The sequence below is a fragment of the Penaeus chinensis genome, chromosome 27, assembly GCF_019202785.1.
Source record: "Penaeus chinensis breed Huanghai No. 1 chromosome 27, ASM1920278v2, whole genome shotgun sequence".
Classification (NCBI taxonomy): domain Eukaryota; kingdom Metazoa; phylum Arthropoda; class Malacostraca; order Decapoda; family Penaeidae; genus Penaeus; species Penaeus chinensis.
In genome coordinates this window covers 24,534,280-24,546,779 of record NC_061845.1, presented here as the reverse complement: position 1 = coordinate 24,546,779, position 12,500 = coordinate 24,534,280, and the positions used below count along the sequence as shown (strand labels likewise).

Genomic DNA, 12,500 nt, shown 5'->3' with positions numbered 1-12,500 from the left:
CTGGACGCATCGCTACTTTTCAGAGGTGAGTTTGCGCTGTTCCTGCCTAGTATCCCGCGAGTCTGTGCTAGTACTAGGGGCCTGGGGCAAGGGAGGGTAAAGGGGAGGGCTGGTACTAGGGACTGGTACTAAAGGCTAGTCAAGGGACCTAGTACTAGGTGTCTGATACTAGGAGCCTGGTATTTAGGGCTAGTACTAAGGGCCTGGTACTAGGGACTGACACTAGGAGTCTCGTATCAAGGGCTGGTACTGAAGCCTGGCAAAAGGGGAAGGTAAAAAGGACCTGGTACTAAAGCCGAACTAGAGGCTGCTACTAGGGACTGATACTAAAGGCTAGTACTAGGGCCTGGTATTAAGGGCTAGTACGAAGGGCCTGTTACTAGGGACTGGTACTAAAATATAGTACTAGGAACCTGGTAATAAGGGCTGATACAAGCAACTTGGTACTAGAGGCTAGAACAAGGGGCTGGCATAAGGGCCGCATAAGCTAGTGTCTTGGAGGTTTGAGTATTGTCACTAGTCATGGTTATGTTAAGTTGTAGGCCTAGTTTAGCGTTAGATTTAAGCCTATTGTCAGGAATGTTTGCATAAGGACCTGTTCTAGTCAACAACGTTTTATATTTTGTGTGAGGGTAGTTTAATGTTTCAAGTAACATATAAAACAAATAATTATGTTATATACCTTTAACCTTAACCTTTAAGTAATCAGGTGTTAGTATAAAAAATATATCTTTAACCTTAACCTTGTGTTATCAAAGTAGAACAATTTATAGATATGATTATAGAAAACACTTGTTTTCATTAAATGTTCATGGTCGTTATCATTTCTAGGTAATTTCTCGATTCTTGGAAAAAAACGCATCATTTTTTGTTTCATTATTCTACAGAATTAACATGTGCTGACTATAAACATTCCCGCTCGTAAGATGAGTCATCAACTTTGAAAGCAAGAGAAAATCGAACCTTTAAATTTTCATGGCGGGCTTTTTCAGTCTCCCTTTATACGTATTCAAAAAGAAAGGAACAAAAAGGTGCAGTAACCTATACCCCTTCCCTGATATTTCATTAAGTAGAAATGGTATACATGGGACCCCGATACGGGTAAAAAGTAAGCCAACAGTTGCCGGTCTTTTCATTACCAAGAATCCCTTTTATTTAGATTAATTTTCTCCATGGATCCAAGGTTTTTGAAAGGTCGGTCTACTCAACGAACCGATTTGAATAACTAACAACATTTTTTTTTTTTTTTAAGTCCATTTTCGTTGAAAGACTTAATTGAGTGTGCAATTAAATAACTTTAAGAAATGAAGGTATCTTTAGCGCTGTACCCTCTTCAGGAACTAGGGACCGCTGGGCTAAAACTTCAGAGCTTGCCGAATCATTTTATTTTCGCTCCCAAAGCAAGCCCTTACGTTAAAGCTTGTATGCAATACTGTTGCAACTTTCCCTTAATCAGTGTCACGCTGACTAAAGCTTTTGATGACGCTTGCATGATCATATTTTAGGATGATTAATTTTAAAGATGTATTTTTTTTTTAAGTAATGCGCATGGCGATGCTCATCATACCTTGTTATTGCAGAAACTTATTTTTAAACTGTAGACTTCTGTTCTCGTTGGTGATTTGTTGACACAGCTGAAACCCCTAGGACGTTAGTTTTCAGTGAACTACTTGATTGTTTACAGATATTTTGTCTCCAAACAGTTCTAGTCAAGGATCCGCTGCAGCTAGCCCTGGGTTTCCTTTGCTCTGGCGCATGTTTACTCCTTCCTTCCTGTCTTGAAGCGGCAGCATCTTCGCAAAATGTGTCCTCCCAAATGCATGTTCATAAAAAAAAAACAAGCAATTAAACAAAACAACAGCAACCAATGAAAATGAAAACTCACCAAAAAAAAAAAAAAAAAAAAAAAAAAAATGAGAGAAAGAAACTGAGTATCCTTTACTTCCCAACAACTACAAACAATGAAACAAAACACCAAATAAAACAAACCAAGCCAAACATCCCCCCCCACCCAAAAAAAACAAACAACAACAACGAAAAGAAAGAAAGCAAAAAAAACTGACCATCCTTTACTTCCCAACAGCTACAAACAATGAAACAAAACACCAAATAAAACAAACCAATCACCCCCTCCCCCCCCCCCCAAAAAAAAAAAAAAAAAAAAGAAAAAGAAAAAACACTGACTATCCTTTACTTCCCAACAGCTCTCTCTTAAGTGTCAACATCTTCACGTATGTTTCCGGCCGCGCGCACGGTGCCTTCGCGGCGGCCCGTTGTGTTCTGGACCTCAATCGATTCCCAACGTATGCACCTCGGACGTTGTTTTTTGGTTTGAGTCGCCTTTGGTTTGATTATCAGTTGATTTATCTATTTGTTTATCTATTTATTGTCTTCACACTCACGTCGGCCTTGTTTGTGCTCTCTCGTCACCCGGCAGCATCCTCTCGCACTTTTTTTGTGTTTGGGTGCGTATTTGTGGGTGTGGGTGAGTGTGTAGGTGAGTGAGGGAATGAATGAATGAATGAATGAATGAGTGAATGAATGAATGAATGAATGAATGAATGAATGAAGTGAGTGAGTTAGTGAGTGAGGTGAGAAAGTGAGTGAGTGAGTGAGTGAGTGAGGTGAGAAAGTGAGTGAGTGAGTGAGTGAGTGAGTGAGGTGAGAAAGTGAGTGAGTGAGGTGAGAAAGTGAGTGAGTGAGGTGAGAAGTGAGTGAAGTGAGTGAGTGAGGTGAGTGAAGTGAGTGAGTGAGTGAGTGAGTGTACGAGCAAGTGCATGGGTGAGTGCTTGCGTGAGTGTGTGCCTGCATGTGATTGGGTGGAAGCCAGTGAGTAGTCGAGGAAGTTGAAGGATGTCTGGGTACCAAGGGAACGAGTGTGTTTATGAGCGCTTTATTATCGTAGGTGTTAGCGGATGCAAATGAATGTACTTTTTATACCTCTCTGAATACGAATAAGTGCTACCGGATGTTCCGTGTGCGTGCATGCATTTGTATGAGTGGGTGAATGAGGGGAGGGGGAGGAAGAGGGAAAGGGAGAGGGAAAGGGAGAGGGAGAGGGAGAGGGAAGGGAGAGGGAGAGGGAGAGGGAGAGGGAGAGGGAGAGGGAGAGGGAGAGGGAGAGAAGAAAAGAGAGAGAGAGAGGGGGAGAGAATACTGGGTGAGTGAGTGAAAGAGAGATCGAGCAAGTGAGCGAATAAGTGAAGGTATGAATGAAGCGAGTAAGTGAGACGTAAGTAAGTGTGGATGAGTACGTGAGAGACGAGGGGACAGAGAACGAGAGACCCACAGAGGCAGAAGAGGAGAAGGAGGCCTCGCTTGCTTGCTCGGGGGTAAACAAACCAGGGCAAACTTGAACACGTGGTCTATTAACCGTAACAGCAGCATTATCCCCGGCGAGGAGCCTGCAGGAGCCAATGCCTGGGAGAAGAAAGGCGAAAGCATAAAAGAGATTCGTGTAGCAACTCCTGAGGACTATTGTTTGGACTGTGAAGCACTCGAGAGAGTTTGCCAGCACTAAGCTTGATATTTTCTTTTACGTTATAGTTGCTTTGATTGTGTTTAGTCCGTTGCTTGGTTTCCTATATTTTATCTGTATGCATGGATGCGCTTTGCCTTTGTTATATATCAGTCCGTCCGTAATTGTGGTATAAAAAGGTGTCCTTCATTACGGTTTTGTGTGGCGGGAGAAAGCTGTGGTTTCGTGTGGCCTTCATTAATATACCTCGTCATTTTTGAGCGATTGAATTTCGGTTGGTTGGAAGCGCAGACGACCGGCACTTGCATGGGAGCACAAAGCACGGGGGGAATCTGCAGCATTTGATTACTCGGCGAAAAGGGGAAGGAGTCAGAATGGCCGCCATCCATTTGGGTTTCAAAACCGATGGCGAAGGTGTAAAACGGATACACACACACACACACACACACACACACACACACACACACACACACACACACACACACACACACACACACACACACACACACACACACACACACAGACACACACACACACACACACACACACACACACACACACACACACACACACACACACACACACACACACAGAGACACACACACACACACAGACACACACACACACATACACACACACACATACACACACACACACACATATGTAAATATATGTATGTGTGTATATATATGTGTGTATACATGTGTGTATATGTATATATATATATATATATGGATATATATTTATGTATATGCATATATATGGATATACATATATGCATTTGTATATATGTATATATGCATATACATGTATACATTTGTATATATGTATATATACATAAACAAGCCAGTGAGTAGTCCAGGAAGTTGAAGGATGTCTGGCTACCAAGGGAACGAGTGTGTTTATGAACAGTCATCATCATATATGTATATATATAATTGTATGTATATGTATACATTTATTTATAGACATCTCCCCCCCCCCCCCCCCCCTCTCTCTCTCTCTCTCTCTCTCTCTCTCTCTCTCTCTCTCTCTCTCTCTCTCTCTCTCTCTCTCTCTCTCTCTCTTTTTCTCTCTCTGTTCTACTTTCTTTCTCTTTTCAATTCCCTTTCTCTCTCCTAACCCTCCTAACCCTCCTAACCCCCCCTCCCCCCCCCCCTCTTCCCCGTTACATGTAACACGACCGGATTATTTAAAAAAAAAAAGTTGTATTCAGGTTAGTTTATTAAACATTTGAAAATAGATGTACAAGTTTAAAGCATAAATTTTTATTATATTTATATTTATATGTGATTTTTCATTTGTTACATTTTTGTATATGATAGTGATTCTTTTTTTTTTTTTTTTTTTTTTTTTTTGCAGTGAAATTGTGGTTTCATTTATTTGGAATTGGCAACGAGTTATTGTTTTTTCCTAAATGTAGTCGTTAGTAAGAATATTGATAATGATGGCTTGTAATAATGATGATTAGTGATGATAATATAATAAAAAGAATATGATAATAATAATAACTATAGCAGTGATGATATTATTATTGTTTGTCATTATCATCACCATCACCATTATCATTATCATTATCATTATCATTATCATTATCATTATCATCATCATCATCATCATCATCATCATCATCATCATCATCATCATCATCATCATCATCATCATCATCATCATCATCATCATCATCATCATCATCATCATCATCATCATCATCATCATCATCATCATCATCATCATCATCATCATCATCATCATCATCATCATCATAGCTACGAAATAGAATTGTTTTATCGTATGTCGTGAGATATGCATTTAAATACGTGCATTGGTGTAGCGCGCGCGCACACACACACACACACACACACACACACACACACACACACACACACACACACACACACACACACACACACACACACACACACACATATATTTTATATATTTATATATATATCTATATATATATATATATCTATATATTTAACTCAATGTCGACGGGCATGACGTGTACGTACGTGCTATGCCCACTGTGAGTTGCTATGCCACTGTGAGTTGCTATGCCCACTGTGAGTTACTTATTTGATTGTTTTTTTTTTTTTCACATAGATGGCTACACATGTACTAAGTCACCAATGAGCCAGTTAGGAGTACTGCCAGTCTCGCCCGTATACCCTTTTCTTGAATTTACGAAAATATTTTACGTTGTCTTATTTTGCTGTTACTGATGTTTATAACATTATAGTAATTATAAAGTTTAGAATAAAAATAACACCATCGATATTCATAGCACTAGTAAAAAATACATTTTTCCCACCAATTCAAATCACGTAAGGTCACAAGGTCTACTAATTGACTCATTTGTGGCTAAGCACTAGCAGAGACATTCACAAAAAATATAGAAAATGAGCACAGCATTTTCCCCATTTTTTATTCATTTTCCCCGGCGGCATTGGAATATTTATATATACACATACATACATACACACATATATATATACACATACACATACACATACACATATATATGTTCATATATATATATACACATACACATACACATACACATACACATATATATATGTTCACTCTTATTGCGTACGTAGAGTAAATATGTATAAGTATGTATACTTATAAAGTAAGTGAGTGAGTGAGTGAGTGAGTGAGTGAGTGAGTGAGTGAGTGAGTGAGTGAGTGAGTGAGTGAGTGAGTGAGTGAGTGAGTGAGTGAGTGAGTGAGTGAGTGAGAGCGAATTTAAGCAATCAGTTAATATTAGGTGGAGGTGATAAACAATTTTTTTAATTGGCCTTGTGTACGCGAATCATGGTGTGATTATCTGTACTGTTTGAAAAGCCACCTCATCTTTTTCAATGAATATTTTACTGCGACTGTTATACCCTTTTAATATTTTGAAAGACAGCTTCACATTTGGGCTTTGCATTCGATAGAAATATTACAGTCTAATTCTGATACTATAGACACCATTTTCTTGGACCGTAGACAACATCGGACTGAAACTGGTCATATGTAAAAAGGGAAAAAAAAAAAAAAAAAAAAAAAAAAATGTATATTTATGTAACACCTGCAGTAATTCCCGGCATTACAAAATTACGTGTGTGGGTAATGACATCTCACTTTCATCATCACGGCGCCTGGATCGGGCTTGCGCATAACCCGGACCTGCCAGAGAGCGCGCGATAAAGTGTTTGATTTCGCAACTTTCTGAAGGGTTGACGAATGGCTACGTTTGCGGTAATTGCTCGAGACAGGTGATTGTGGTTGAAAAGGATCAGGCAGTTATCTTTGGGAGCTTTAGAGTTATATATATATATATATATATATATATATATATATAATTTTGTTGTTCGTGTTTTTGTCCACCATGTGTTATACTTTTGTTTCCACGTCATTCTTCAGATTTGGAAGAGCAATTTGCACAGAATTAGTTGAAGCACATGTATCTGACATGTTTTTGATTAATTTATTTTCGTGTTACACAGTCTGCACTTTTAGATATAAGCGTGTTCGTTATATGCAATGTGGATTACCTGACTATTGAGATTATTTTGATTAATACATATTTTTTTCGATAAACTTCAATTCCATTTTAATATACAATTTTCCCATTTCCTATTTCCCATGTGTACTTTCATTTGAATGACCTTTTTGATAGTATTTATTGTTACTTTAACATTATCTTGCCTTTGCAGGATCTGAGGCCCAGCACTGGACGCTGTCAGGAGGCGACCACCAGCCAAAGAGGTCTTCAACATCTCCGTTCATTAGGTCCAAAATGGAAGTCATTCGGGCTTGGTTTGGGCGAGCCGGTGTAGGTGCTTGGCGATCAAGGCGGCAAGTTGTTTGGGCAGCTTGTGTGTTGGTTACTGTAGGCATTGTGTATCTCCAGTATGCGCCTGGGGACTCGCTCGATCAGCCAGCTGCACCCAGACACAGAGCCCTGAATACACTTTACTCCTCCCATGAGAGAGATGGCCATGGACAACAGCAGTCCGAGGGTGGACATATTCAGCATGTAAAGTTTGTAACAGGGAGTGATACCCAGCAACACGGCGATTGGCAGAGAAGACATGATGATCAGGATAACCAGAATGGCCGTCAACATGACGACTGGAACAGCCAAAATGAAAATGTCATTCAAGAAGAAGCCTTGCCTCCTGATCCGGCACAACAGCAGCATCAGCATGCTGTTGAAGTTTTGCAGAAACGAGTGGCAGAACGCAAGGCTCAGGAACAGCAGCAGGTGAATCCCCCAGGAGATCTGCTTCCTCCTCAACAAGATCTGGGTGTTGGTGATGGGAATTGGGCTGGAGCTCAGTACCGTTACAATCCCTATGGCGAACCTGTGTATGGTCGTACAGACAGGCCTAATTATATACCAGCACACCGTGTAGTGCATTTTGACTTGAAAGGAGCACCACCAAAGATGTCGGCTCTTTTGCAGCTGATCCCATGGCTGGCTGGGCAAGGAGCTACTGCAGTTCTTCTGGAGTATGAAGATATGTTCCCCTGGAAAGGTCGTCTTGCTACGATTGCAGCAAAGAACCATTATTCAAGAAAACAGATTGCTAACCTGGTCGCAGCTTGTCGAAATCATGGATTAGAAGTGATTCCACTTGTCCAGACCTTTGGCCATCTGGAATTTGCTTTGAAGCACGAAAAGTTTTCTCATCTACGAGAAGTTCCTGAGCTGCCCCAAGCCCTTTGTCCATCACTCAATGAATCAATGTGGTTGGTGCGATCCATGATAGACCAGGTTATGGCCCTGCACTCTGGTGCTCGTTTCTTGCATATTGGCTGTGATGAAGTGTTCCAGATGGGGGAATGTGAGAGATGCCGACTCGTGTTACGTGAAACCTTATTTTTGCAGCACACTGAGGCTGTTGCAAAATATGTCCGAAATAAGTATGGAGCTGTTCCTCTTGTTTGGGACGATATGTTACGTCATGTTTCAGAGTCAGCTATGCAGGAGGTGCACCTAGGAGATCTTGTTGAACCAATGGTTTGGGTCTATGCAGAAGATGTTTACAGGTTTGTCCAGCCTTCAGTGTGGAGCAAATATGGTCAGATTTTCCCTCGTGTTTGGGCAGCATCAGCTTTTAAAGGTGCTTTTGGTGAACAGCTAACAGTACCAAATGTAAGGAGACACTTGGATAACAATCTCAATTGGCTTGATGTAATGGCCACTGAAGACCGAAAATTCACAGGTGGTTTCCGTGGAATAGTCCTGACCGGGTGGCAGCGATATGATCATTTTGCTGTACTTTGTGAACTGCTTCCTGCTGCCCTGCCATCACTCTCAGTGAATCTGATTGCAACATCCCATGGTTTCTTCAATGCTTCTGTTCAGGGACAATTGTATCAGGCCCTAAACTGCATGCAGACTCCAAAATACCAGTCTTGGCTGAACCTTGATGCTGACCCATATCTCTGGGACAAGTTTTCCTGGTGCTTCTTCCCTGGTGCACAGGTGTTCAAGGTTACAGCCCGTTTAGATGCTACCAAACGTGATGTTGATGCCTATATTGAGCGAGTAACCAAGAGTCGTGGATGGATCACAGATTACAACCGGCGACACAACTTCTCCTCTCCAATGCGAGTGGACGAAGACCTGGAGGAACTCCCGGCAAGAGTCCATGCTGTAACTCTCCTCATGAAGACAGCTCGAGAAGCTTTATCTGAGTGGTTTGATGACTGGACAGTTGGTGAGTGGCTGGAGGAACGTGTATGGCCCCTTCTGCACAGTCTCCACAAACTGCAACGTGAAGCAGAGAGCATGAAGGCCGTGCGATACTGGCCAGCCAGACCCCTGCCCCTCCTTCCAGAGCTTGCCGCATATGGAGTCTCTCAACCTAGCAGTATTTCTGATAATGCACTGGATACAGACACTGGAGGAGGAGGAACATGAATGCATAGCAAGTTAGCAGCATTCACATGGCTAAGAGAGCCATATCCTTCATAGTGGAGGACTAGGATGTTCTTTGTTTGGTGGAAATCAAGTTGTGAAATTTATGTATTTATTTTAAATATTAGGTGAAACATGTCATTATGAGTATTTTTAAAAGAAAGTGAATCAGCATATTGAGAATGTGTGTTCATAACTAAGTCATAATATAGTAATTCTTATGGAATGAAGAAATGTGCTGTCACCCTTGTAGACAAATTAGTCATCATCCAGGAAAAAAATAATAATTTTGTTCAGAGATATGATCATTGCCTCTGTCACTCTAATTGTCAGAAAAAAGATGCAGTTACTTAGTCCTTTTTGAATAATACAGAACTTCAGTCTAAACCTTTCTGTAATCTTGCACTATTTAAGGAAAAACATTGGATGGGTTTCTTACAAAGTTTCTGGCTTCACATTGGTCTGGAGGCATTCTGGAAAGGCTTTCACTATGATTTATGGCTCTGGATTACTTGTTAATGAAAGATTTATCAGTTGAAATTGCTTAAGAAGTAATCTGGAGAGGAATCTTTGTAAAAGTCACTGAACCAAGTGCTGCCAGCTAATCTGAATTATGAAGTCTTTGTGAAGGTTGCTTACCAAGATCTACCTTCCAATTTCCGACTTACTCCTTACCATATTCTACAGTTAGTTCCTACACCTTGACAGTACTTTGACTGAACATGTTTATAAGGGTAATAGCTCTTAGATAAAGTTCTAATTGGGCAGTATTGGGGATGGATCCTGGGCTAAAGTAAATGTTGTGCAGTAGAGCATGTGGCCTCAGGTAGAAGTGTAGAGAATCTTGGAATGTATAAGTTAAGTGAAGAGAACTGTAGCCTTAGATATTCTCACAAGAGGATTTAATTATATTTTTATAATGAAAGGTTGTATAATGCATTGTAATTTCAATACTTAATTAACTTACCCCTCTAGCCATTGTTTCCAAGCGAGAGTTGAATGTCGTTGGAACAATTCAGTGAACATGTGATTAATACAAGATATATGAACAGGCTATATACATACTTGGATCATGGTTAGAGCTGACTGAATCTTTTGTGACCCAGGATCTGTCCCTGATTGTGTAGACATTTGCTCAAATGTGGCAATCATCCTTCAACTACCAGACGAAATACAATCGTCATAGCAATCATTCCTGGTGTCATTCTACATGACAAAACCTTTTTTTTCCCTCAATAGATTATTTTATTTGACCCCATGACCATAGTGAACAAAAAAAATTGATAATGTTAAAGTTGTGAGTAACATCCTTTGTAATTGACTTGTTTTTAATTTTTTTATTTTTCTTTTAGAGAGAGAGAGAGGATGGTATCAACAAAATGACATGTAAATACCTCACAGATGCATTTGATGACAGTTGATTATCCTGTATCAGGATGTATGACTGGCTTTGAACTGAATTAACGTATCCCATACTTCACATGACTATGTTGTATTAGAAAAAGAAAATAATTTATCCTGTGATCATTACCCATCGTATAGACTTTTCTTCTCAGTATTTTGAACCATTGAAAATCTTTCTTTGCTAACATATTTTTGCCGAGCTTTTCTGACTAAAAACTTTTTTTTTCTAGCTATAACCACCAACAATGATATATTTATGAAGAAGTTTGCTCTTACTGCAAGTTGTCATTCTTTATCACTGGCACTCCTTTCCCTTATATAAAAAGAAATTTCCTGTTATACTGCAACAATAGGATTTGTAGTTTCCATTACCTTTACTCTAATAATCTTTATATCAAGAAAAAAAAATTAAGGACATTCTTCACCTTTTAAAACTGTCATGCATTTTCTTATTATATTTTACAATGCTTTATATCACAAGAGTTGATGACTGATAATGTTTCAAAACAACTGTTCTCTGGTATTCGAACTCTGTCAGACTTAAACACTGGGTTTATTCAGCAACTCTGTAAACTTGACAGAATTAGAGTCCATGTGTTAACTAACAGTGAATTCTCTCTGGTAGTAGTGTATCAGATGTAACAAAACCTGGGTGTTCTTCACCTATGTATTACTTGGTTTATCATATACTGACAAACAGGAAAGTCCAGTCTCGTGCAAGAATCCACAAATTACAGTGTAGCCGAGACTGCAAGGGAAATAACTGCATAATTTCTAGGCCGGCTTTATTATATTACTCTAGAGGTGCCGTGTATCACTTTTAATGTATGTAAGACCGTTTGTAAAAACTACTGAAGAAGAAGCTGGTCAGGAAATTTTGGAAAGTTGTGTGTTCTGTAATCCCATGTTTTATTGATTGCTTGTGATATGTGTGTATTAGAATTTTGAAATTAAGAGAATAATCTAGTAATTTCTGTATCTTAATTTATGGTAAAACTATAAGAGATTTGTGAATATCTTGTAGATATTCTATGAATATCTTGGTCCTTTTTCACACAGCTGTTACGCAGCATAGAGAACTATAGTAACATTTTGTTTTTACTGTTTTGTTATTTTTCTCTCTCTCTTTTTCAGCCGCCATAAATGTTTTGGGCTTAAAGCTCAAGAGAGAAGTAGAATGAGAAAACGTATGATGATGATTTAGGGCAGTGTTTTCTGTAGAGATTTACAGTAAAAGGTATTCAAGTATTGAGAATGCGTAGACCATCACTTTGATTTCATATGTTTAGGGATTTGTATGCTGCTCTCTCTGGAAGGCAGATTTGATCATGCACTTAGTTGGTAATGCAAATAAATTCACAGTAATTACAAGCATTTTTTTTTTTCTTCTTCTGATTTAAACTATGGTTATGCTTATATTTATGGTGGAGAGTCAGTTTCAGTTCTGTAAACAACCTGCAATGTAACAGTTTGTAACATATACTTTCATGGCATATATTGAAGATAAACAGTGAACAAAGATTATAAAGGACAAAAAAGAAAAAAGTTTTACATCTTGGCTATCTATCAACTGTCTGTCTCTTTCATGGGAAGGATTATCATGTCCATTTTACATGTCCTTTGAAGGGTATGGGAAAACCTAGAATAAAATGACTTCATTTTATTAAAGAATGAAAATAATTGTATTTGTTAGTGTTG

At 39.2% G+C, this 12,500-nt stretch overlaps 1 protein-coding gene across 2 annotated transcripts in view; it reads left to right on the top strand.

The window, feature by feature from the left end:
- Positions 1-12,500, top strand: part of LOC125039395 (hexosaminidase D-like) — a 13,204-nt gene that overhangs the window by 280 nt on the left and 424 nt on the right. The window contains exons 1-2 of one of the 2 annotated variants that reach the window (XM_047633251.1): positions 1-25; positions 7,186-12,500. The exon at positions 1-25 is cut by the window's left edge and continues 280 nt beyond it; the exon at positions 7,186-12,500 is cut by the window's right edge and continues 424 nt beyond it. In XM_047633251.1, the coding sequence (XP_047489207.1) occupies positions 7,269-9,401 (2,133 nt within the window). In that variant the 5' untranslated portion in view covers positions 1-25; positions 7,186-7,268 and the 3' untranslated portion in view covers positions 9,402-12,500. Of the gene's footprint in view, positions 26-112; positions 2,304-7,185 lie in introns of those variants that run through there. The other variant, XM_047633250.1, reaches the window with a different exon arrangement.